This window comes from Engraulis encrasicolus, chromosome 4 (genome assembly GCF_034702125.1).
Source record: "Engraulis encrasicolus isolate BLACKSEA-1 chromosome 4, IST_EnEncr_1.0, whole genome shotgun sequence".
Lineage (NCBI taxonomy): Eukaryota > Metazoa > Chordata > Actinopteri > Clupeiformes > Engraulidae > Engraulis > Engraulis encrasicolus.
The window spans coordinates 13857100-13882134 of record NC_085860.1 but is presented as its reverse complement, the minus strand read 5'-3'; the positions used below and the strand labels follow the sequence as shown (position 1 = coordinate 13882134).

Below are 25035 nucleotides of genomic sequence, written 5' to 3'. Positions count from 1 at the left end.
AATGAAGATATCATGTAACCATTCTACCCATCACTGTCACAGTACTCATGTGTTTTGGTGGATGTTAACCCGTTAAGACACACCGTTATACATGTGGTGTCACTAGAATGGCAATAACCAAGTCACAGTGCATTACTAAAAGCCCTGTGTTGTGTCATAGTAGTGTAGTACTATGGCAGCTAACGTTTCAATGACTATTAACCACGTGCCACAGGAGGTACGGCGTGCATTATGGGGCTACGAGCCTGATAGCCTGCTGTCCCTACAATGTGGGTGTCAACCACACATTCCCTATTTCAGGGAAAGTCCCTGTATCCCAGGTTTTTTGTGGTTAAGAGCATTACTTGTTGTCTGCAGGACTGGGAATGTCCCCAGACCATTGGGAAAATGTCCCCGATTTTCATGCTTAGAGATCTGATGATCATGCCGCCCCAAACTTGGCTGGGTTGTTTCTCCCACTTCAAAGCCAAGAGAAAGAAAAGGGCTTGTCCTTTGATAGCACTTTGAATGTGTGTGTGTACGCCCGATGAAGCTTGCTTGTTCAGCATTGTGTATTTTTGGCCATTCTTGTTTGTACAATCAGCGCCGCAGGCATTCAGTTCACGGCTTTTCTTGCCCTGGAAAATAAAAACACCATTTCAGTGTGTATCCCTGATACACAAACAAGGATACCTTCTCTCAAGACTGTGTGACATCTGCTTGATGACATATCAGGCATGTCTTTCATCCACTAGACTGTGTCAGTGTTCACATCCTAATCTAATCTGGCAAGCAAATCAACAGTCATATTAAAATCTGACATTGCATGTACTGTAAAGTGTCATAGGGATGGAGCTAGCATATTGGCCGTCACAATCTTGATGACAGTAATCCTCTTGTGCAGGGGCGCTCTTGTTGTCAAGGTAACAGTGTTTTGCTTGACTACACCATATGCTGAATTGGTTTACAGTACACCAGTAGGCTAGTGTAGTATAGCAGGCCTACTGGTTTTTATTTGTTTGTTTGTTTTGTCATTAACCTTTCTTGATTATTCAGTGACATAACAACTGACTTTTGCTGTCAACACAGATGTTAACCAAGGTTAAAAGGTTGAAGTTGATTTCTTATGATGTTTCGTCACCGTGTCCTGTCTTAAACACGTCAGTCACTACATTGGGAATTACATAGGCCCCTACTGTATTACAGGATGCTTTATATTGTCAAGCAACCTGTAAACAAAGTCAAATCTCTTATTGAAATGGGTTACTAGTTTGTGTCCGGCAATATGTAAGTATGTCGGGTCTATTACATATATTTTTTGTCTAAAATCACTACTGTATAAATCTATTCTTTTAAAAAGTATGAATATATGCAACAATCATCACTGAATCATTGCTGTGGTCACTTGACCTGGTTTCTCTGGGCTTGAGTGGTCCTATATGCTAGTGTAAACATGAGAGCTCTGCATCACACCAATGATATGAATAGTAATTACTCAAGCATGTAATATTTATTACCCTGCCTCCCTGTGTTATGAAACCATGCCACTGGTGGGAAGATGGGGAGGTGGTGGGGGCTATAGTCTTTAAAACACATGCCTTTCTGTGGTGGGGAGATGGAGGGGGGGTATTGGTCTTTAACCATATCTGCCTGTGTGCATTGTGGATGGGGGTAATGGTCTTAATGCCTGTGTGTACTATGGAAATGAACGGCTCATACTCCTCTCTATTCCATAGCATCAAACAAAGCCAACACCACACACACCCTGATCACACATACATACAGTACGTACAAAGCCACATATGGGCGGAAAAGAAGCCTGCTGCTGCTGCTTTAGATTTCAACATTATTCCCAAGACATTCTACAAGATACCCTGTACACTAAGAACTCATTAATAAGTAATAATAAGTGGGTCTTACTTGCTCTGCGTTGATTTATTTATTTTTATCCACTTGTAATGCATGTAGGACTACTGTACTCCCACTGTGCTTTTGTTTCTGCTCTATTCAGGATCCTTTTTCCTCAGGGTTGATGTTGTGCTTTTAGTCCGCCTCCAATCGGGATCATTTTCTCCAGCGGTTAAAGCTGAGCTTTTATTTTTTCTTTTAAATTCACAATAGTGTACACACTAGTAGGACTAGGCTGTACTGATGCTGTGCTTGTCTGTCTTGCCCAATCAGGATCGATTTCTCTCTGGGTTTATGCTGCGCTTTTATTTATATTTTTGCGCTTTTGAACAAAAATGTCCACAGGTTTCCTGTATGGATGCTGCACTATCTAATCACAACATATTGTGGGGTGATGCTGGGCTGATTACTTGTATTTCCTGTCCAATCTGCCTGTAACTACTCTAATTTTAGTTTTAATTTTAAGTACAGGGTGTTGATTACACTCCCTGCAGAACTGGGGTTAAGTGCCTTGCTCAAGGGCATCTCAGCCATGGAGTGAGACAGGGAGTGGAGGGGTGGGATTTGAACCTGCAACCCTATGATCTGAAGCACATCTGCTATTATCTTGTCCAATCACAGGATAGTGTACCTGGGCTTGACGCTGGGCTTGAGGACCGTCTCCTTCTTCCTGTGCCTGGTGGGCTTCGTGCTATTGGGTCGGCACGTGCGGCAGGAGGAGCATCAGAAGGCACTGACCAATGGCGGGACGGAGACGGAGTGTCTCAGGAAAGAGGAGAGCCAATCACTGCAGGGCGAGGCGGAATGCCTCAGGAAGGAGGAGGAGAAGCATTCGCTGCAGTGCCAGCACCTCCTGCGGACTCTGAAGTGTGACCCTGACAGGGAGACGCGGCTGTGAGGCCGCACAGTCGGCTGCGGTACTGTGCAGTCAGGCCCTCGTCTTGTCACGTTCCCTTTGGGAGATTTGTTTTATTTGTTTGTTTACTTGATTGTTTTTTTCATGTTGTTTTTTGTTGTTTCCTGAATTTATGAAAGAACGCCACCCCCAGTGGGCAGCTAGATCGACCACACAAAGGCACACAGGCATACACATGCACATACACACAGCAAACACATTAACACTCACACAGCAAAATTGTATATTTTGTACTGTACCGATGCAGATTTCAGTGAACTACAACAGTGTTTTTTCAACCACAAAAAACAGGAAGAAAGATCTAAATTCTTGAATGTATATGCTGTGTTTTTTAAATGGACGTTCTGTCTATTTTTTTTAACAATCATTCTTTTTTTCCATTTTTATTTACTATTTTGTAAACGTGTTTGATGTAGATGCTGATGTTTTTTATATATACATATATATTTGAAGACAGTGCAGGGTACAAAATGTTAAAAAAAAAAAACTTTCTGAAGACGCTCAGCCTTTTTTTCCGTTGGTATACATGTACGTATTTTCTATCAAAAACACAATTCCTCCAGTAATTTGCCAAATGTCCTCTATGCTTATGGGTCGGCATCTATGGCCGTATTTTTCCAGCGTTTCTGCCTAGGGATGAAGGGGTTGAGGCAGGGCTGGACTGGCCATCTGGCATAGCAGACGTTTCCCGGTGGGCCCTGCACCCTTGTGGGCCCCTATTTTCAGAAATTTAAAAAAAAACAATTACAGGGGCCCACCGTTGAGTCTGTTCTGCGCCGCTAATTATGAGGGGCCCCTTTTAGCCAAAAGTGCCCGGGCCCTATTTCTCCACCACTTCAGCCCTGGTTGAGGTAAACTGGGTCAATAATGAATATTCCTCTAATCAAAACAGACACCAACTTCTTAACTCCATTCATGAGCAAAAGTCCCACTTGCGGTCTATTCACCAATTACATACCGTATGTTTCCTTAGTTGATATAGTAGGCTGAGGTTCTGAGTGCAAATGTTAATCTGAAGGTCCCCCACATGCCACATAATGGCTCCAGATTATTAACGCATGACTTTCTTACTCGGTTATTTAGAGCCCACAAATTGCCATTTACCATTTGCCAATGGGATTTGAAATATATTCCTTGGTAAACAGAGATATTTCTTAGTAAATGCCTTCTCGTTTATCCAACGCCTTGTGATGATGTGCTAAACATGACCAAGCTCTGCAAGAGGTTCTTGTTGTCAGAGGGTTTGGCTGGTGTAGTTCGAGGTGCATTAGAAACAGCAGGTTTAGTTACTAACCTGGGGTCCGTTTCTCGATTCTTGTCGTTGTTAACCGTCTTAAGACCGTCTTAAGACCGCCTTACCATTCCCTTGGATTTAGTGGTGAGCGTCGCTGTCGAGAGAGACTTGAGTCGCTCTTACGAAGGACGTTGCTACCGTCGTTAGCAAAGACGCTTTCGAGATACGGACCCCTGGATTATGTTTACTCTAAGAGTAGGTGAACACTAAAACAGCCACTAAGCTCTTCTGTGAGCAGGGGTTTTCACTATGCGGGTATTTGCAATCCCTGATCCTGACCTGACACAAAAGTGTTAAAATATGTGCAGCATAAAATGTATAAAACATGTGCTGGCCTTTTCACATGTACAGTACTGTTGTCTCTGCTTGGTGATCCAAATTCAGCCCCATAGCGAACACTGAGAAAGCTTGTATTTTCAATCCATTTGGAGACAACCTTTAAAGTACTGCTACTGGCAAAGTGTGTGTGTGTGTGTGTGTGTGAGTGTGAGTGTGTGTCAGAGAGAGAGAGAGAGAGGGTGTGATGTGTGTGTTTCAGAGAGAGAGAGAGAGAGAGAGAGAGAGAGAGAGAGAGAGAGAGAGAGAGAGAGAGAGATACGTAGAGGGAATGATGTGCGTGTTGAAATGTACAGTATTCAACAATTCCACACCGGGCCGCTGACAGGAGGGGTAAACGCGCCAGTTGTCCTGGGCAGAGAGAGTGGATGGCCCAGGATTTGACCCTCATTACATTGTTTGTATTGAAATAGGGGCCCTTTTAGAAGACTTTGTTCCGGGCCCAGTCAAACCTGTCAGCAGCCCTGAGTCCACATTTACTGTACACTTTACAGTTTGATATATTACAGCTCAGGAATTTTTCATTTTCCTGCGTAAACACTATTGTGTTGAAGGGGGGGGGTTGGTTTATCTTAAACCCAAAATAATACATATCTAGACCTTAACATCTTGTCTGGGTATACAAAACCACAGTATATACATATCATACAGTATCATATTTAAGGTTCATAATACAAAAATACTTGTTTTCATGATTATTTGTGTGGTCTACAGATGCACACCTCTTTCTGTAAAATGTTACAAGAGTCCTTGTGTTGCTTATGCACTGTGTATTTAAAAATTCCATTGTTTTTATTGTTTTTGTTTCTTTTCCTTGGTTGTTTCTAGTGATCTGTTGTATTCTTTGACTTGATTTCACCATATATTTAGCCACCATTGTGCCTAGTGGAAATTCCATTTTTAATACAATACAGTCTTGGAAAAAAAAACATCTGTCGTTGCTGCTTTTGCTTTGATATGTGAAATGATCAGAACACAGATACTTCCCTTGGAGCTATGAAGCAGACGTCACGCACTCTGACAGCATGCAGGCCGTGCTCTACTTGTTTTTCCACTACATTGAAAGAAACATTGTTTTTAATCATTAGTTGTAGAAATGTATGTATTTATTCCACTTCATTACAGTTCCTGATTTGAAGGCATTATTCACTCAGCAAGGCACAAACACAGGGTGACAATTACCCCTCGTCATAATAATAATAATAATGACTAGATCCAGCAGTGGCTCCCACAAATGATGAATCAAACGTTGCACTGATTCAAACAGACAGGAGATGCACAGGGCTGGACTGGGGGAGAAATAGGGCTTGGGCACTTTTGGCTTAAAGGGGACCTTCATAATTAGCAGCGCAAAACTGACTCAACGGTGGGCCCTGCACCCTTTTGGGCCCCTTCCTGTATTTACAGAAATGTAAAAAAAAATTATTTATTTTTTTACATTTCTGAAAATAGGGGCCCAAAAGGGTGTGTGGCCCACCGGGAAATACCCGTTATGCCAGATGGGCAGTCCAGCCCTGGAGGTACACCACCATTGCCATGCGATGTCCAAGCCAAGCACAGTATTTAAGAATCCAGCATATCACAAAATGATGTCGGAAGACAAAATGGCATCCTGTGAGGCAGAACATGTAACCTACTTTGTATCTCTTTCCAAGTAATGCTTGGGAGGAGATAATGTGTAGGCTACTCTAGGCTACTCCTTGCATGGGGAGTTACGAAGCAAAAGCCAAAGAGTTTGTGAGTTTGCTTGGCTCAGGGCTTATTGATCCTTTTTGCCCTCAGGTCCATTGGAAGCACTCTCCTGCAAAAAGAAGAAGGATAACAGCATTAAAATATGACTTGTGTTGTGTGTGGGTTGCTCCTCTGTGTGTTTGTATGTCCATGAATCTGTGTGAGTTTCTGTGTGCACGTAGGTGACTGTGTGTGTGTGTGTGTGTGTGTGTGTGTGTGTGTGTGTGTGTGTGTGTGTGTGTGTGTGTGTGTGTGTGTGTGCGACTAGATGACTCTATGTGTGTAAGTGCGTGTGTGTGTGTGTGTGTGTGTGTGTGTGTAGCACCTGTAGCATCTGGTGTTCCTTCAGCAGGCGGTCGTACTCCTTTGTGAGCCCCTGAGTTTGCTTCTTCATCGCCTCCACCTCAACACGGGACTTTTGCAATGCTGAGGACAGAGCAGTGAGCAATTCATATAAATCGTGTACACATGACATCAAACACATCTTGTTATTGATAATGAGAAGAGTGCATATACATGTTGACCGCACGGTTTTATTAAACCAGAATATTTTTGGAGCAGCTAGATCAGTGTTTTTTCAACACTGGGGTCGTGACCCCATTTGGGGTTGCCTGGAATGTAAATGTTGTCGCCTGAAATGTCTGAAAGTGTGAAAAAAAAACCTGATAAATATTACGAATTAATACAACATAACTATTCAATATTCTCTTTCAAACACCATTTACCATCTTAGACTGCCATAAATATCCATCGGTTTAATACTGCCCTACAAAGCAAAAAGGCAGTAACTGCACAGAGCTCAAAACTGAGACAGTTGACTTTAAAAGGATACTGCAATCCAGTTTAAGTGTTTTTTGGGAGATTATTGGCATGTGACAGTTTTGTTACTTTATATTACCACCTTTTTTGAAGATTAATTATTTTATTTAACTTTAGACTTTGATATATATGGCACTAAAGTCATAGTAACTCACTTTAAACAGCAATGCAGTTACTGCCTTTTTGCTTTGTAGGGCAGAATACCCTACAACATGTAGCTCAATCATGTATTCATTTTTGTCGTGAAAAAATGTGTATGAGGTCCCCAGACATTTGAGATGCCAAAATGGGGTCCCATGCCAAAAAAAGTGGGGAACCACTGAGATAGCTGGTCCCATTTGGTTCAATGATAACGTGCTTGGAAGCTTGGAAGAAGGGGTGGAAGAACAAGAGAATGGTAAAACTCAATTACGTATTCAACTCAAGGGGAGATAGGAAATGAGCATACACATATTTCCAGAAATCTGGGAATGTCACTTTAACAGAGCATATTATTAGAATCCTTCAAAGCCCTTCTGTTATGGGTCCTTAGAATTGTCGTTTGGTCATTCCATGCGATTGTTTGGTCATTCCATGCGATTCAGTTCATACGATTCCCTTGAATATGCCCTGGTGACCCTCGTTGATTGGCCTGATTTTTCATGTACAGCTACCTTTACATGCCAACTGAAAGAATTCCAAATTTTAGCATCCTAGTGCTGACAAATGTGGAGATGAGGCTCTCCAAAGTTTGGGTGCCACGCCCACTTTTCGCGGTGAGGGGCTACAAGCCGATTTGGACACCTCAAGCTTTAGTTTGAAGACACATAAATTCCTTAAATATCTTTGGATATATTAAGCCTTTAAAACTGGATTTGTGGGGGCGCTGTGACACAGCGCGCTAAGCCCCCCACATTTGGGCTTTCATGCCCGCCCCATGGGGACCCCGGTTCGAGTTCAGACGGGGTCATTTCCCAATCATCCCCCATCTCTCTCTCCCACTCACTTCCTCATCTCATACTATCCTGTCAATAAAGGCATAAAAAGCCCTTAAAAAAACTGGATTTGTGAAAAGCTTGAAGACTATAGGCCTATATATATTTTGCTACAGATCATGGAAAGTGTGCATACAACTGGAGATACAGCCGATTTCCCATTACATTTGGAAACTGTACATTGTATTAAAATTGTAAGGGCACTCAGAAGAGTCTCACAATTTGTTTTGGGATAGAATTAACCCCTACATTTGGCACCAAATTAACCATGTGGGCACTTGATGACTTGAATAAGCTTTAAACCCTATGAATGCTTTATCAAACTTTATCAAAATCATAAATGCTTTATCAAGCCTAGAAGCACTTTGATTTCACCAGTTCTTAATAATAATATAGGGACTTTTAAATACTAGACTATTACCATTTGATATCATTGTATTTGGGTCTTCACTGTCATCCGTTGGTCAACTAAAGTACCGGTAACAAAAGTGTAAATTGCAACATTGCTTGACCAGTAGATGGCGGTATGATATATAATAACAAATGGAAAAAAATACAATGGAAAAACACCCATGGAGTTTAGAAGGCCTACATTATGATGAAGACTTGCTAAAAACAAAGTTGGCTCAAAGGATATGTCCACTATTTCGCACATTTAGCCCCTTCTCTGAGCTGTCAGCAATATTATGGAGCTTGTTTGGGTGCTTGCTGCTGTTACTGTTATTTGGCTAATTTGGATTTTGTCTCAACCGGCTTTAGAATGACAGTTTATGGACAGGGCTACATCTATTCTTGAAAACACCAAATATTTGTTTTCAAAAGTATGCATCTCACCAAATGGTTAGGGGTGTTTACTGGCCCCTAATTTTGCAGGTTTAAATACAAATATGGTTTCTGTCATGTTTTATTTATTTGGCCTTTTGTGACAGGAAAGACTGGAAATGCTAAATAAAACATGACAGAAGCAATTTTTCATGGGAATATTAGTGTTTTTTAGAAGAAGATACCGCACACTCATACGGGCCGAAACGTTGTTTTCTTAATAAATTGCAGCACGATGGACAAGAGTGTGCTGTATCTTCTTCTAAAAAACAGATCTACCCGCTACTTGCCCTCCAAACCTCTGGTGTGCATTGGTCTCCTTCTTCAGAATATGGAATATTACTGAACACCACTAAACACTTGGTGAGTTGTATATTCTTGACAATCAATGTTTAGAGTGGCTTTAAGAACAGATTCCCATAGACGGCCATCCTTAAGATGGTTAAGAAAGGCCCTCCCCTGGCCTCACGGAAGGGCACTGTGAGTGCGTTCCAATATGCCACCTTGCTTCCTCCACTTGTGCTTGTGACCTCACCCCACCTCCTGGCCCCTCCTCCGTGGGGAAAACGATAAAGTTTCCCAGCTGTCAGCCTAGCCACCACAACTTTTGGGGGACTGTTTTTCATTCACCATCCCAATTGCAAATGAGAAAAAGACTTTACAATTGAGCACAAGTGGAGGAAGCAAGGTCGCATATTGGAACGCACACACAATCTCTTATCTGGACATGAAGTGTAGGCATATGAAATCTGAGGGAAAAAGCAAAATGGGCTACATTCAAATCAACCCTGCATTAATTGATAGTGGGGGTGGTGTGGCATGGCATGTTGATGCAGCTGACCGCATGTGGACTACATGGGGACCCCAGTTCATGTCCAGCTTGGGTCAGAAAACTCAGAAAAGGGGCTACAGAAAATGTGCTAAATAGTGGACATATACATGTACTTTAAATGAAATGATAGTGCGTTTCCTTGCATGGGGTTAAAAGCTCATTTGAGTCACCAAGTGCAAACCCATGGTTAATTTGGGGCAAGAGGTAGGGGGTGCTGTAGTGTCATTATGTCCAAAGGCCAGCTTTGAGACTTTCAAATTGTGTCATTTAAGGTCTGAGTGCCCTTTAACATTTTTAATAGAATGGACAATTCTGAAAGATGATAAATCTTTATGATGATGATGATGAAGAGGAGGAGGAGAAGGAGGAGGAAGATGGTGATGATGATGATGATGATGATGATGATGATGATGATGATGAAACTGTCGTGCTTTTCACAAATCCAGTTTTATAGGCTTAATATATCCAAGCACATTAAATCTCTTTTTGGATACAATGAACAGCTCTGAAAGATGATGGAAAATAAATTGTGTGCACACTTTCAGAGATCTGTCCCACCAAATTGAAAAAACTCTTCATCATGCTTTTCAAAAATTCAATTTTAAAGGCTTAATATATCCAAAAACATTCAAGGAATGCTATTTCCAGGAACAGAATGTTATACACAGGGTCAGACTGAGGGGATGTGGCCACTTTAAGGCCTGTATCTGTTTTCAAACTAAAGCTAGAGGTGTCAAACCATGCCAGTAAATTCTGTATGTAATTTCTGGGCTTGAAAAGTGTGTGTGGCACCCAAAACTTGGAGAGCATCTCCTCCAAAACCCTTTAGAGGCAGGTTAACCCGTTAAGACACAGCGTTACAAATTTGCTGTTAGCAGAATAGCAATCACCAAGTCGTAGCGCATTACTAAAGGCCCTGCGTGCGTTATGTCATAGTATTGTAGTACTATGGTAGTTAAAGGGTTTATGAAACGAAAACAAAGTAAAGGAATTTGACCATTTCCAGGACAGATTCTGACAGTTCTAAGCCTTGTGAATAAAATGGGATATTGTCTGGGTGATATTTTGTCCTAAAAGTCATGTTAAAACGTTCCCAAAAAGTGTTATGTTCACTTTTTTTCATGACATGCAAATTTTATGCAAATTATATGCGTGACATAAAAGGGGAGAGTTCACCTCATTCCACCTTGTTCAGATCAATGGCGGCTAGTACCAAACCAAAGCGCAGTGTCAAGCAGTGTGTTTCTGGAGGGCCGAACGGTGCCAGCTGCAAAAATGGCTACTTGACAGAAGGAATATCTTTGCACAAGTTCTCTTCTGTGAAGAATGATGGAACTGTGGCCGACAAGGAGAAGGCTAAAACAAGGGCTCTGTGGATCGAATTCGTACGCAGGCACCGGTGTGGCAGCTTTTGTGATATGCACCGGATTCTCATCCGCCCTGTAGGCTATCTGCTTGTAGGATAGACCGAGTAAAGTTAAGTATAGGATAACTTACAGTTGGGCTAAATCTGTGTAACAACAAGACTCTGATCTAATTCCAAAGTGTAGGCCTAGGCATTAGAGGTGTGTCGTTAATGAACGAGCCGGTTCTTTTGAACGGATCCCTGAAGTGAACGATGGGAACCGGATCACAGCTGGGGGAGCCACTCGACCGTTATTTCGTTCATTTCTCATTCATTTTAAGCATGTGACCTCGACCAGAGTAATTAAATTTGGGAAAAAACACAATTGTTTGCCTCAAAGAGAGGCAAAAACGGTCTTTAGAAACAGGAGAATAACCAGTTGTTGTTTTGGACAAAATTACCTAGAGGTGGAGTCAAAATATTACATTCTTAACACTGAATAATTTTTTTTTTTAAAGAGCCAAAAGAGCCAGTTTTTTGAACGGCTCTTTGAAAGGAACGAGCCACTAAGATCCGGATCCCGAAAAAGAGCCATAAATCCCATCTCTACTAGGCATAACATAAATGACAGCCCCAAAACATTTGCTGACCATATCGAAGATTGTGTAATCTCTGTTTATGTTGACATTCGCTTCCCTTTGTCCCACATCGCTTGCCATAGCCTCGTACAAGCAGATGTACATGTGGATGAGAATTCCGGTGCATATCACAAAAGCTGCCACACCGGCGTGGTTTTCAAGCAAGCTTGTGGTCACTGTTGTGCTCGGCACATTTCCACCCCTCGTGCTTCACCACAAATGTGGAGAACGCGGGCATGGTTGGACTGAAGAGAATGCTATTTTCTCAAGCTGTTCCAACAATTGACATCGCCGGCGTTCAGACTGAAACTGCCCCTGTAACTGCTTGTGCACTGCTTTGCTTTAGGCTACGTTTTACCTTGTCCATCTGCTTTGTATGTTGTTTTCAGGAAAGGGTAATGCACATTACATGCCAAACCGATGCGAATGCTCTCGGGATATGCACTTTTTGTTGATTGCCATTCAACTGGTCAATAAATTGGTTTTGGGATATCCGCGCTTCAGCCTCCGTGGTGCTCTCGGTCGAGGACAGCCAACTCACAGACTGGGCTACTCCTTAGCGAATAAACGGAGATGCATATAGCGTAGGCCTACTTCTTTTTCTCTCTTCTTTTTAGGATTTCGGGGCTGCTCCAACAGCCTATTACCGTACCTCCGTTTTTTCTCTAGTTGATAATAATTTTGCATGTACATGCATTTCAATCACACTATATCGCGCAATTGAATCAAAATGCCCCCCATTTGTCAACAAATACACACGCCATGTCATCTTTGGGTCATGGCAAAGCACCCTTAGCAACCGTAACCATAAACAAAACGAACTGTCAGGCTATGTCAACAATCGTCACTTCGCCTGTCAGACATGTCACTTTCTGCAGATGTATCAGTGCCTCTGAAATAGATTTGTGCTGCTGTTTTTTTTTTTCTCATGAGGTTGGATGTGTGGTTTTTTGACACGCTGATGTTTGTATCAGAATTTTGGTTCCTTTATAAGATGTGGGTCCATCAAATGTGTGTTGTTTTCTCAGATCGCCATACTAGCAAACCAGGGACTCTCCTCTTTGATGTCACAGCCCAGCTCATTAGTCAAACCAAATTTCACAGAATTCACACTTAGAGTTGCCATTTTCACAAGTTCCTCCCGGATGATTGGGTTCAAAGTCTCATCGATGCTATCAGAAAAGACAAGGCTTTAATGGGAATGACCGTTTGTTTTCGTTTCATAAACCCTTTAACTTTTTCAATTACAACGTAATTCAACACTTTTGCTATTACAGTGTGCCACTGGAGGTACGGCGTGCATTAAGGGGCTACACTTGGTATTCTTTCAGTGAGCATCAAAAGATACCACCAGTATGTGAAAAATCAGGCAAACGGAAGAGGGTCACCTGGGGAGGGCATGTAAATGTGGCATGGAATGACCCCCTAGAACTCCCTGGGCTGGGATGTATGTCCACCTGTGCTATGGTGTTCCTTCAGCAGCTGGCCATAGTCTTTAGTGAACCCCTGAGCTTGCTTCTTCACAGCCTGAATTTCAGCACGGGACCTCCGCAATGCTGAGGACAGAGCAGTGAGCAATTTTACATTACATTACACTTACTAGATGCCTTTTTATCCAAATACACGTACGGTTATGTACAGGGTATTGACTACAGTCCCTGGAGCAGGATGAGGGTTAGGTGCTTTGCTCAAGGGCACTTAGATAGAGGTGTAGGGAGTGGAAGGGTCTGATCTTAAGTCCATGTCCTTGACCATTAGGCCATGGCTGCCCATTGCAATTCATAAAAGTCATGCACAGATGATATCAAACACACTTTGGTATTTCTAACCAGAGGAGGGCATTCAGGTGTGTGCGGCACAATTTTATAAATCAGAATTTGAAGCACTTTGGAAGATCTTGGGTTTGGTGATGTTGCGTGATTTTCATGAAACACCATTTGTACAGGTAAGTGAATGCAGGCACTAAACAAGTTATTTTTAACTTATTAATTATGATTCAGTAGCAATAATAATGTGGAGTGAGTGCTTTGGGTTTGAAACATCCGACCTGTGGGGAAAACAATTTTTGTGAGTCTAAGTTGGTGAGCTGAATGAATGAATGGCTGTCATAGACTGTCATAGATCGATGACATTATGGGCACCACGGACACTCGCAAATATTGTTTTCTCCACTTAGAATTGTCAGTAACACGTAACTTGACGCCGGCGTCATACGTATGACATAAAGGTGTCATAACATTGTCATAATGCAGTCATGAATGTGTCATAAACATTATGTCAATGTCATAAACATTGTATGACTTTGTCTTAAAGTGAAATTCGGTTATGACAAAGACATTTTTCATGGGCATAAAGCGTTTATGACATTGGCATTATGTTTATAACTCATTCATGACACTATTATGACACTGTTATGTCATACGTATGACGCCGGCGTCAAGTAAAGTGTTACCGAATTGTCCTCCTGTGCTATGGAGAACAGATGGCCATTACTAACTCAGTGCTTCTCAAACTAATCTAGGGTCGGAACCCCTACGGGGTCACGGAAGAAGGCTACTGCAAGTGGGTCGCAGAAAAAAAAAAATTGTATATTATATAAAGCATTAAAAAATATTCTATAACGCATTAATGAAACTTAGTAAATTACACAAATATTTGTTAATGATTTGTTCATGATTAGTTAATTATTTACGAAGTCTGTATAATGCTTTTTATGCGTCCCTTATTATAAAGTGTTCCCACTCAAGTTAGAGGAGCACTCACCATCATCTGCAGCTCTCAGGTCCTTGGTTGCCTTCTCCACCTCCTCTCTCATCAGCCGGGATCTGCTCGACTTGGCACTCGCCTCATCTTTCAGAGCCTGTAGAAACCGAGGGAGGAGGTATGTATAACTTCAAATCAGCCAGTTTCAACATGCAGTTGTAATGCTCACACTACCCTGCACTTGTCAGTACCTGAGAATTGTTTTTTTCTTCTTCAGCCTTTTCCGAGACCCTGGTCATTGTAATGGGGGCAGGTGTTTGTTTACATTTCATTTATTTATTCCCAAAAACATCCAAAAGGTTATGCAACATCAGCAGACTACTAGCAAACAGTGATACCTTTTGGGAAAATATTTGGAGTAGGCCTATGTTAAGATTTTTTTTAAATGTAAACAAAATCTGCCCCCATTAGAATAATTGAATGAAAAAGGTTCCCTACTCCTGATCTAGTATTACAATGTGACACATTTACAGTGTTACTTTCTAAGTATATATGGTCAGTCCTAGATAGCCATTATAATCTGTTTTTCATTGCAATTCCAACCATATGCTTTGAGTAGGCTATCGCTTAGTTATTCCGCAGTCTGGAACGCATATTTGGTCTTCCTAATCTGAAATAGTTGCCCCAAGGCATCACCAAGATGGCTGCCATGTGGAGGGACTTATACAGTAGAGAAGGACTTGGACCACACCTCTTTCAGCTTCTGGTTCTCCGCCATGTACTTCTGAGCTGCCTCGTTGGCCCCTTCTGCTTGGGTCTGCAGAGCCGCCCCGCTGCCCTGGGCCAACGCCACCTGGTGGATCAGGGTGATGATGCGACGAATCACGCTATGGCAACACCAAACATCAGGGAAGGGGAAAAAACAACAACAAAAACTCATCAACATTAGATGTTATCTGGTATGATTTGCTGACTATCTTTCTTGATACTCTGCAAAGCTGCAGTGTATGAGATGCACATGAATGAAAAGTATAAATGACATTAAAAAAACAGCTGTTTGATTGACTTATATTCATCAATAGACATACTACTACTGAGTAAATATCAACAGGCCAGTCAATCTAGCTCTAAAAAGCCCCAAAAGCGGGACGAATTGCAATAGTAATGGTTCCTACTTTTAAGTGATCCTTACACCCCCTTGTATCACATATTAAAAATCTACAGCTTTATATTTAGTGGAACATACTTTTTTTTTCGAGGTCAAAGTTGGCAGATTTCCCATTCATTTCTCCATAGGGAGAGATATGAAATAAAATGTGAATAGGGTCAAATTTTAAACTATGGCATATTCATTTGAAACTTTCACAGTTGGTAACTCACATTCAGGCAAACTTTTTTGTATTGCAAGTTTTCTGGAATATGGTGATGAAATATGCAAATGAGGTCATATGTACTGAAATACTGTATGTGGTAAAATCTGTGGTAACAGACCAAGCATAAAACAAATGGCAATAGTAATGGTTAACACATTACATTGATCCTTCAACCCCTCTGCATCACATACAGTCCCAGGGAAAAGTGTGTACACCCTTTGAAATTTCTTACATTTCTGTCAAAATTGATCATAAAACATGGTCTGATCTTCCCGGAAATCTCAAGAAGGAACAGTCAGAGTCTGCTTTAATTAATTCCACCCAAACATTTACATGTTATCATATTTTTAATGGTCATAAGGCCATAACATTCACAGGACAGCAAGGCATAAGGAAGTACACCCTTGCATTCAATAGGTTTTAACTAGTGGTGGGCCGTTATCGGCGTTAACGTGCTGCGATAATGTGAGACTCTTGTCGCGCGATAAAGAAAATATCGCACGTTAATCTATACTCAAAATATGGGTTTGGAGTTTGGGTATGCACGTCACCATAGCGCTTGATTGACACGCTTTCAGACTGCGCTCCAGTTGCTTCTCCTCTCCACCTGTTGCTAGGGTGACCAGCTGTCCGGACTTCGGCCGGACAACCCCGCCCCTTAACTTTCTAACCTAGCGTCCTCGCGCGCACCCATTGCTTCGACTTGCCGAATCCCCGCCTCCGCGGAGAAAATTGTGAAGTTGGCATTCTAAACTGTAGGCAGAAATCAGGGAACAGCGCTGCCATCTTCCCTCAGACTAACTCAGCTGCCAACAACAGTTTTACTTGTAAAACAATATTTTTGGGGGGAAGGATTTTCGCATTTCATTACCTCACTCCGATAAAGGAGTCATCACCACTAACTTAATAGGCCTATTGTATCAGAGACGGCAGGTTACGATAGACAAATCCTTCCGTTGTTGTCTGTGTAGGCTATTTCATTTTTTTTTTTTTAAATGTAGGCTATTTTGGGTAGTCATGCATTCGTAGGCCTAATAGCCAACAATTAATTTGATTTACTTTACTCAAAGTTGGTCAGAAGTATTATCAGTGGTGTTTTAAGGGAGGCAAACCGCTTCTGTCAACCTTTTTTTCCATGCAGACGCTGGATAACCAACAACACGAGCTCAAAATACAGACAGCGCCCGTGCAGAAAGACGTTTCTTTGCCCTGTTTGCAAAGTTGTGAGAACCCTCGTATCGTTAATTAATTGCACTATGCGTTGCCACCAGTGCAGGAAAAAATAGGAAACAGACAGCAGGCAATAATATAGTTGCCTTATTTAAGTTTCATACAGTCAGTTAATGAACTTCATATAGGGCTATTGCACGGAGATTTCCCCGACATAAGGCGACAGCAATACACAGTTAATTCACTGGGCGAGGGGTTATATCTGGAGTAACATGGCGGCCGCAGATATCGGAAACGCGACCGACTATCAAGGTCTAGTTTGCGTCAATGACGTTGCCTCGCAGCTCGAGGCCATAAGCAAAAGGCTAGGAGGAAAGGAAAGACAAAGAGAGGGACACACGGATGTCGTGAACAGGTCGTAAAAACGGACCGATGGCCACCCTACCTGTTGCTATCAGCAGACCTAAATATGAACAGGGTTTGCATGCTGAAAACATTAATATCTCTGCCGTGGTAGGTGTTGTTTGAGTGTTTTTTCATAAATGGTAAAGAGACGTTATTGTTTGAGGTGAAGCATAGGGAGACATTGTGTGAGTAGACTACCAGCCCGACATAGCCTACATTTCCTCACACATTGCATGGACCACATAAACAACTTCCAGAAATCTTGCCTGTACCATAATTGCAAAACATTCCGTGTGATATGCATTTTGAAGATTGTCAAACTGAAACTGTCAATATCTACTCTCGCTGAATGTTTGTGTAATTGTGTTGCGATCACGCATTTGCGACTATTGAGATACAACAGACGGTAATAATACACCTCGCGGTTGCCGCGCTTGATTTTTTTTTTTTTTGCAAACTGAATTCATTTCAAGTTGTTACTCCTCGAGAATTCTAACTCTGAGAACAACTGTCGGGTTTAGGCCAAATCCCCAAAGGCCAGTGCTGTAGGTTCTAGAAATCCAGCCTGGAGCTGTGGGCTGCTGTGCGCAGAGCTCCTCCCTCTCTTAAAGGAGCGGCTGCTCTTTTTAACAGTCAGTGGCAGATTCTCTCTCTCTCTCTCTCTCTCTCTCTCTCTCTCTCTCTCTCTCTCTCTCTCTCTCTCTCTCTCTCTCTCTGCCCATTAGAAATGCTGAATTGTTGAGGTCATTTTGTTTGATAGATTTATCTGTAGGGCCTATTCGCCTATACAACTTAAAGCGCTGTTCATTCTGAAATTTCAGTATCTTATAACTGTAAATGCTTCCTAACATATTTGACACACTTTACAAATATTGCAGTGATTTTTTTCATCACCAAGTATCAACATGACCATTTTTTCAAGATGAGATGCATTTTGGAAAAAAGAGATGAGCTCTGATCTATGTGCCATCTTTCTTAAGAAACCCCAAGGTTTTTTTTCGGCATTATTTCGCTAGCGTGCCTATTCTGAATGAGCCATTTTGATATAGATTAATCTAGATTAATCTAGATTAATTTCATAATTACAGTGAGATTAATCTAGATTAAAAAAATAATCTATGCCCACCCCTAGTTTTAACCCTAAGTTAGTCGCAATGTCATCAACCAGACTTGTTCTGTAGTTGCAGATCAGATTAACAAAACAATCTGTTTGTATCTTGTCTCCCTCTTCTTTAGAGAACTGCCTCTCGTCAACAATGTTTGTGGGATGTCTGGAGTGCATAGCTTTCTTGACTTCATGCCATATAATCTCAATTGTTTTTTGTCAGGGCTTTGACTGGGCTATTTCAGAATGTGTATTTCATTATTATGAAGCCATTCTAAAGTCGATTTGCTTCTAAAGTATGGGTTGTTGTCACATTTCAGGACCCATACTCTTGTGTGCTTAAACTGTGTTACAGACTTCCTCACGTTTTTTCGGTAAAATATCACAATAAACTTGAGTTCATTGTTCCACTGATAATAGCAAACTGTCAAGGGCCTGAGGCAGCAAGGTAGCCGCATATAATGATGCTCCCGACACCATACTCAGAAGAGGAGATGTAACCAAGAATAGCTAAAAATGGGTTTCATTCTGCCAATCTAAAATGAATGGGTTTTCTGTCCAAAAAAATATTGCTGCACCTTTGAGGTTTGCGAAAAAGCATTTATATGCTTCATAGAATTACTGCAAAATATTCTGTAGACCAACGTTGAAACCAAAGTTGAATTGTTCAGGGGAACACACAATGTCATGTTTGGAAGAGAACTGGAGAACCACACCTTCACCGAAACATCATCTCCACCTTTGAGTATGGTGGCGGGAGCATCATTATATGCGGCTACCTTGCTGCCTCAGGCCCTTTTCAGTTTGCTATTATCAGTGGAACAATGAACTCAGAAGTTTATCGGCATATTTTATAGAAAAAAAGCGAGGTAGTCTGTCACACAGTTGAAGCACACAAGAGGATGGGTGCTGAAATGTGACAACAACCCATACTTTAGAAGCAAATCGACTTTAGAATGGCTTCATAATAATGAAATACACATTCTGAAATAGCCCAGTCAAAGCCCTGACAAAAAACAAGTGAGATTATATGGTATGAAGTCAAGAAAGCTATGCACTCCAGATATCCCACAAACCTTGCTGACGAGAGGCAGTTTTCTAAAGAAGAGGGAGACCAAATACATCCAGATTGTTTTGTTAATCTGATCTGCAACTACAGCAAACATCTGGTTGAGGTTATTGCGACTAACTTAGGGTTAAAACCTATTGAATGCAAGGGTGTACTTACTTATGCCTTGCTGTCCTGTGAATTTTTACATCTTATTGCGGATGAAAATATGCAAACTTGTAAATGTTTGGGGTGAATTAGTTTAAGCAGACTCTGGTTGTTCCTTCTTGTGATCTCTGGGAAGATCAGACCATGTTTTATGACCAATTTTGACAGAAAGGTTAGAAATTTCAAAGGGTGTTCAAACTTTTCCCTGGGACTGTATTAAAAATCTACTTTCATCAATTCAGTGGAACATACCTTTCCTAAGGTCAAAAGTATCCGATTTTACCCGCTGAATGGCAAAATGCATTGGAAATCTGCTACTTCTGACCTTCAAAAAAGTGTGTTCCACTAAAGTGATGAAGGTAGATTTTTCATATGTGATATAGGGTGGATTAAGTATCAATAAAAAGTGTAAATCATTACTTTTGCTATTTGTTTTATGTTTTGCCCGTTGTTGCATCATTTATCACATATTTAAGTAGATGTGATCTCATTTGCATATTTAATCATCATATTTCAGACAACTTGCAATACAAAAAATCTTTGTCTTTGCTTGAGTAAACTACTGTGAAAGTTTCAAATTGATATCTTATTGTTTAAAATTTTAGCCTATTCCCCAAGTATCTTCTCTATATTGTAAAATAATCTTACACATCCAGCGACTCTCTTTCCTACGGTACAGAATAGGCTATGTGAGGCAGATGTCTTTGAGATACTCAGAAGGAGCAGGTTAAAGCATGCGCATCAAAATATATGACCTGGGAGGAGGACAACCAAATGATCATATGAAAAGAAAAAAGTCAGCTTCAACTAGGATTTTTCTATTCCCACTTCTTAAAAAACATGGGAGTGACTACACGTCACAGAATAAAAGTGGGCGGACTTTTTATTTTTATTTGAGATACTCACAGCCGGCCCTACTGGCTTTGGCGGTAACGACAGAGCACTCGTCTACTACGCGGCCGACCTGGGTTTGATTCCTGGTCTGGGTCCTTTGCCAGCCCTTCCCCGTCACTCGTTCCAACTCACTTCCTGTCTGTCCTTCACTGTTCTGTCTCATAATAAAGGCTTGAAAACCCCCAAAAATACTTACAAAAAAAGAGAGATACTCACAGCCACTGGAAGAGTGAGAATCCGGAGAGGTAGAGGTTCCTCTGGGCTCTGAAGAGCATCATGTGCACGTGGTCATGGAAGTTGGGGTGACTCTGAGCCTGGGGATCACTCGTCGTCTCCTCAGCCGAATACTTCCTGACCTCTCTCACAGCATCTGAAAGGTGTGCAGACATCTGTTGAATGTGGGTTAACCTGGTAAGGCAGACTTAAACACGATGGGTGCATTCCAATATGCAGACTCCCATCCTCCACTTGGGCTTGTGGCCTCGCCCCGCCTCCATGGAGAAAACAATAAAGTTTCCCAGCTGTCAGCCTAGCCACAACAACTTTTGGGGGACACTTTTTCATTCACCATTCCAATTGCAAATGAGGAAATGACATTAGAACTGTGCTTTTGGAAGATATTGAATACATTTTCTGTCGTCAGTGACATCATCATGAGGTCACAAGCAGGCAAGTGAGCAAGGGAGGACGGACGTCCGTATAATGGAATCCACCCAATGTGTAGTCTGGGGTTACACCATAGCACCCATTAAAGCTGTTGAACCAGCGGTTGGGGCTCAACCTACCTAGCTGCCAAGCAGTAGGCCAGCAGACCCATGCTTTCACCATGGTAAGCCCGCCCCAACAACTCAATAAACAGATTAAAAAAAGAAAACAAAAACTTGCTACACAGAGCATTGTGTCTGGAGGACAGGGACAGGTTAGATCTATACGCATGAACGGCGTGACGTGTTTCATGTGCTTTACGCCCTTTTTTGGGGGAAAAGCCAATTGGAGTTGTTGGGGAACAATACACAAAAGACCAGAACCTGTAGGCTAGTGTTGTATTTGTTCAAATTCCAATATAGCCAAATAGCCGTGGCTGAAGCATTGACTGTGTTCATTTAGGCTAGTCAATGTAGCATGTAAGTTAATGAGACGTCTGGTTTCTTTTCCCCCATAAAGGGGCGTAACGCACATTTACGAGCAAAGTATCCGGATGGCCGTTCATGCGTATGGCCCAGCTACAAATATTCCCTGTGGTGCGGAGCTAGACCAACCTGTGGGAAAAACAAATTCTACTGCTAGGGTTCATCGACTAAGAAAATGTGAAGAACACATTCTGATTAAATTAATCAAATAAACTAATCACAACAAAACTAAACTAATCAAACTGATTAATTTGTTGACTTTTAATTAAATTTACCATATCTGTTGCCGTCGCCAACTGACCTGACATGAGAGGCTCATATTATATGGCAGCTTGAGATACAAAATGACCACAGCGCAGTTGACAGATGTCCATTACGTTAGTTCAGCTCTTTTGTTATTCAACTTCATACACTGTTTGATTCCTTCTGACATCAGTATTACAGGGTGCCTTCCAATATGCGACCTCACGTCCTCCACTTGAGCTTGTGGCCTCGCCGGGCCTCCTAGCCCCTCCTCTGTGGAGAAAACAATTAATTTCCCCCACTGTCAGCCTAGCCAAAACAATTTTTGGGGGACTATTCTTCATTTACCATACTGTTTGAAAATGAGAAAATGACTTTACAATTGAGCTTTTGCGAGATATTGAAATGTAATGCTGTTGTCAGCGATGTCATCATGACGTATTACTTCCTGGTACAAGGCCACAAGCACAAGTGGAGGAAGCAAGGTCGCATATTGGAACGCACACACAATCTCTTATCTGGACATGAAGTGTAGGCCTATGAAATCTGAGGGAAAAAGCAAAACAGGCTACATTCAAATCAACCCTGCATTAATTGATAGTGGGGGTGGTGTGGCGCAGCATGTTGATGCAGCTGACCGCATGTGGACTACATGGGGACCCCAGTTCATGTCCAGCCTGGGTCACTTCCAGGCCCTGCCCCATCTTTCCCTTCTAGTCACCTCCTCTCTGCTGTCACACGTTATTTCTAAATACAGGTGAAAGCTCAGTGTCTTAGTAAAAATGGATTAGTATAAAGACTTTTACAAATACAAGTTTCATTTTATATTGCTACTTACCAAGAAATAGGACCACAAGGATTATTATCATGGCGAAGAAAAACTTATTCCAGTATGATGACATCATACTCCAAATTTGCCACTTGAAGATTTTTTGCCATCTGAAGTCATAAACACAATACATATTTGTGATCTCACTGCTGTCCTTTCTCAGAGAAGAACAAAATGATATTGTAAAATTCCATGCTATCCCCAAATGTCATCAAGACCATTGGCAGACAGGCTGTACATTACCTCTGGGCAGACAGAAGAGGCAGGCAAAGGATGAGAATGAACGCTATCTCCGCGTAGAGGAAGAGAGCCACGGCTGTCCACTGAAGACCCATTCTCTTTTTCTGAGCCTACAGAGCCTGAAAAAACACGTATGGCGTTGGCATAATGTAAACTTATTGGCCATTGTGGACAAAACGTTAGTAGGCTACTTGAACGTCTAAAAACTGTAAGTCGTTCGTTTTACGCAGCCAGCAACTGGAGTACGTTATGTGAAGTCTATAATGTGCTATCTGGAGAGCGTCGGTCTTGTCTTACTCACCACTATTTGTATGTACAACTCACTAAAGAATTGACGCCAGAAACTTGTCAGATAGACAAGTGGCATACTGTTTGTGTGTGTACATGTTGCGCGCAGCACCACCTGTTTACTGCGTCACAGCCATGCGGCTATTTTTAATCCTCTCGTGCAATCTTCAGCTATACGATTCATTCGTAACGAACCATTGAAATAAATGCAACAGGGCCTACAGTAAACACCACGGTCATACTACACCACCAACCATGGTTCAATCTGTTGTTTTATTTGTTGTTTATTTTGAGTAGGCTACCCAAGGCACAATGAAATGTCACGTGCAACAAAATGGGAAATCGGTATCCGCGGTCTCCATTACTTGCCACAACTTTTTTTCTATGACACACGGTTTACCTTCTAAGATACAGATGTCGATTAAAACTGCCTTACCAGAGGTAATTCTCGATAGAAGACGGTAGGTGACAACCCCCGCGAAGCCACGCCTACGGCTGGACGCGCTGGAGATGACAGGGAGCGCGCGAGTGCGGCGCGCAGAAACTAGAGGTTCCCCTACGTATATCAAAACATGCTGATTTGTCTAAATGTTACCCGGCTTGTCTAAATTCTGTGCTAATCTACTGTGACACTTAGAAGTCATATAACACTATAATATAAGCACAACACGCCTTTGATTGACCTACTTATAGGCTACAATAAATTGGGTCAACAAATGTTTTGACCGCATTGTTCTTTCCTCCAGTTTGCATTCATGTAGTTGTGTGTGACTGCTGTACCTCAGTTCATCCACCGCCACTAAATATAGAAGCAGCCCAAGCCTCTTTAAATAACTGATGAAATGTAGGCCAATGACGCTTGTGCCATGTGGCTAGCCAGAGTTGGACTAGATTTATTTGTTGTTATTATTATTTCAACAATTCACTGGCTTAGGCAATGGTGTTATCGATGGGTGTTGATAGTGTAAAGAAACAAATTCATTAATTCTGGTCCCCGCAGCTTTTCATCGTTGAAAAGTGTGCTACTACTACCCCTTTAAATAGGCAACACATCCCACTGTGGAGCAATGTAACCAAACCAAATCTGGAAAGCCCAGGGCAGCTTAAGTGTGAAAAGCTGCACGTCTGAAATGACACAAAATATTGTGCTTTTAATCTGCTAAACTATGTGAACTCTGGGTATTGGCCAGTTTAAATGCAGCAAGTGGTGCCGTCGTGGAATTAGCATGAGGGTATTTGACAAAAGCAAAACAAAAACTCTTGGATTTTGGAAAGCCTGCTTATTCTCAGTTCTTCCTGGCCCAGAAAAGTCTAGAACCGATGAAAAATGATCACAGGAACCAGTCATGTTAGTGATCGTAGCTCTGTCCAATAGACACCTGAAAGATTCCAAGTTGTTTAAAATCAATATAATTGCAATAAGGGTGATCTGGACCCAAATTATAAGCTTCAGGGTTCCACAGGGTACCAATTTCCAACATTCTGCCTCAGGCTTCCATAATGTTCAATTGATGTCTAGACTAAGCTTCACCTATCACTGGGTGGGGTCCATAAGGGTGACGTACAATAGTGGTCCCTGTGTGGAATTATTCCTGTATGGAATTATTGGTGGCTTTGCCTCCAAAAGAGAAAGGAAAAAAAGTTTGTGTGACCCCTATATGCCCACCCATACATTTGGAGGGACTGAAGAGAAGCAAGCCATATTCGTTGATGTGACATGAACAATGTTCACATGCATGTAAACATGTGCAGTTGTACCAATCGACTGTTATCAATCCATACTGGGCAGGGGTCTGAGGTCTGGCGCAGTCAGGGCATATAGTGTTGTTCAAGAGTGATACACTG

At 41.8% G+C, this 25035-nt stretch overlaps 2 protein-coding genes across 4 annotated transcripts in view; one reads left to right on the top strand and one right to left on the bottom strand.

The window, feature by feature from the left end:
• LOC134447328 (solute carrier organic anion transporter family member 1C1-like) overlaps positions 1 to 3284 on the top strand; it is a 52532-nt gene extending 49248 nt beyond the window's left edge. The window contains exon 14 of the mRNA XM_063196738.1: positions 2509 to 3284. Within this exon, the coding sequence (XP_063052808.1) occupies positions 2509 to 2785 (277 nt within the window). The 3' untranslated portion in view covers positions 2786 to 3284. The remainder of the gene's footprint in view (positions 1 to 2508) is intronic.
• Positions 3285 to 5517: 2233 nt separating this feature from the next.
• LOC134447329 (B-cell receptor-associated protein 29-like) lies at positions 5518 to 23979 on the bottom strand. Of its 3 annotated transcripts, none has more exons than XM_063196739.1 (9): positions 23627 to 23979; positions 22906 to 23021; positions 22672 to 22772; positions 20677 to 20830; positions 15049 to 15184; positions 14358 to 14454; positions 13052 to 13150; positions 6490 to 6590; positions 5518 to 6234 (listed from the first exon to the last, which is right to left on the bottom strand). In XM_063196739.1, the coding sequence occupies exons 2-9, from the start codon at positions 22995 to 22997 to the stop codon at positions 6193 to 6195; spliced, it is 822 nt and encodes a 273-aa protein (XP_063052809.1). In that variant the 5' UTR covers positions 22998 to 23021; positions 23627 to 23979; the 3' UTR covers positions 5518 to 6192. The 3 variants fall into 3 exon arrangements, with proteins under 3 accessions (XP_063052809.1, XP_063052810.1, XP_063052811.1); XM_063196740.1 differs by lacking the exon at positions 23627 to 23979 and adding an exon at positions 23204 to 23294; XM_063196741.1 differs by lacking the exon at positions 13052 to 13150.
• Positions 23980 to 25035: the final 1056 nt, after the last annotated feature.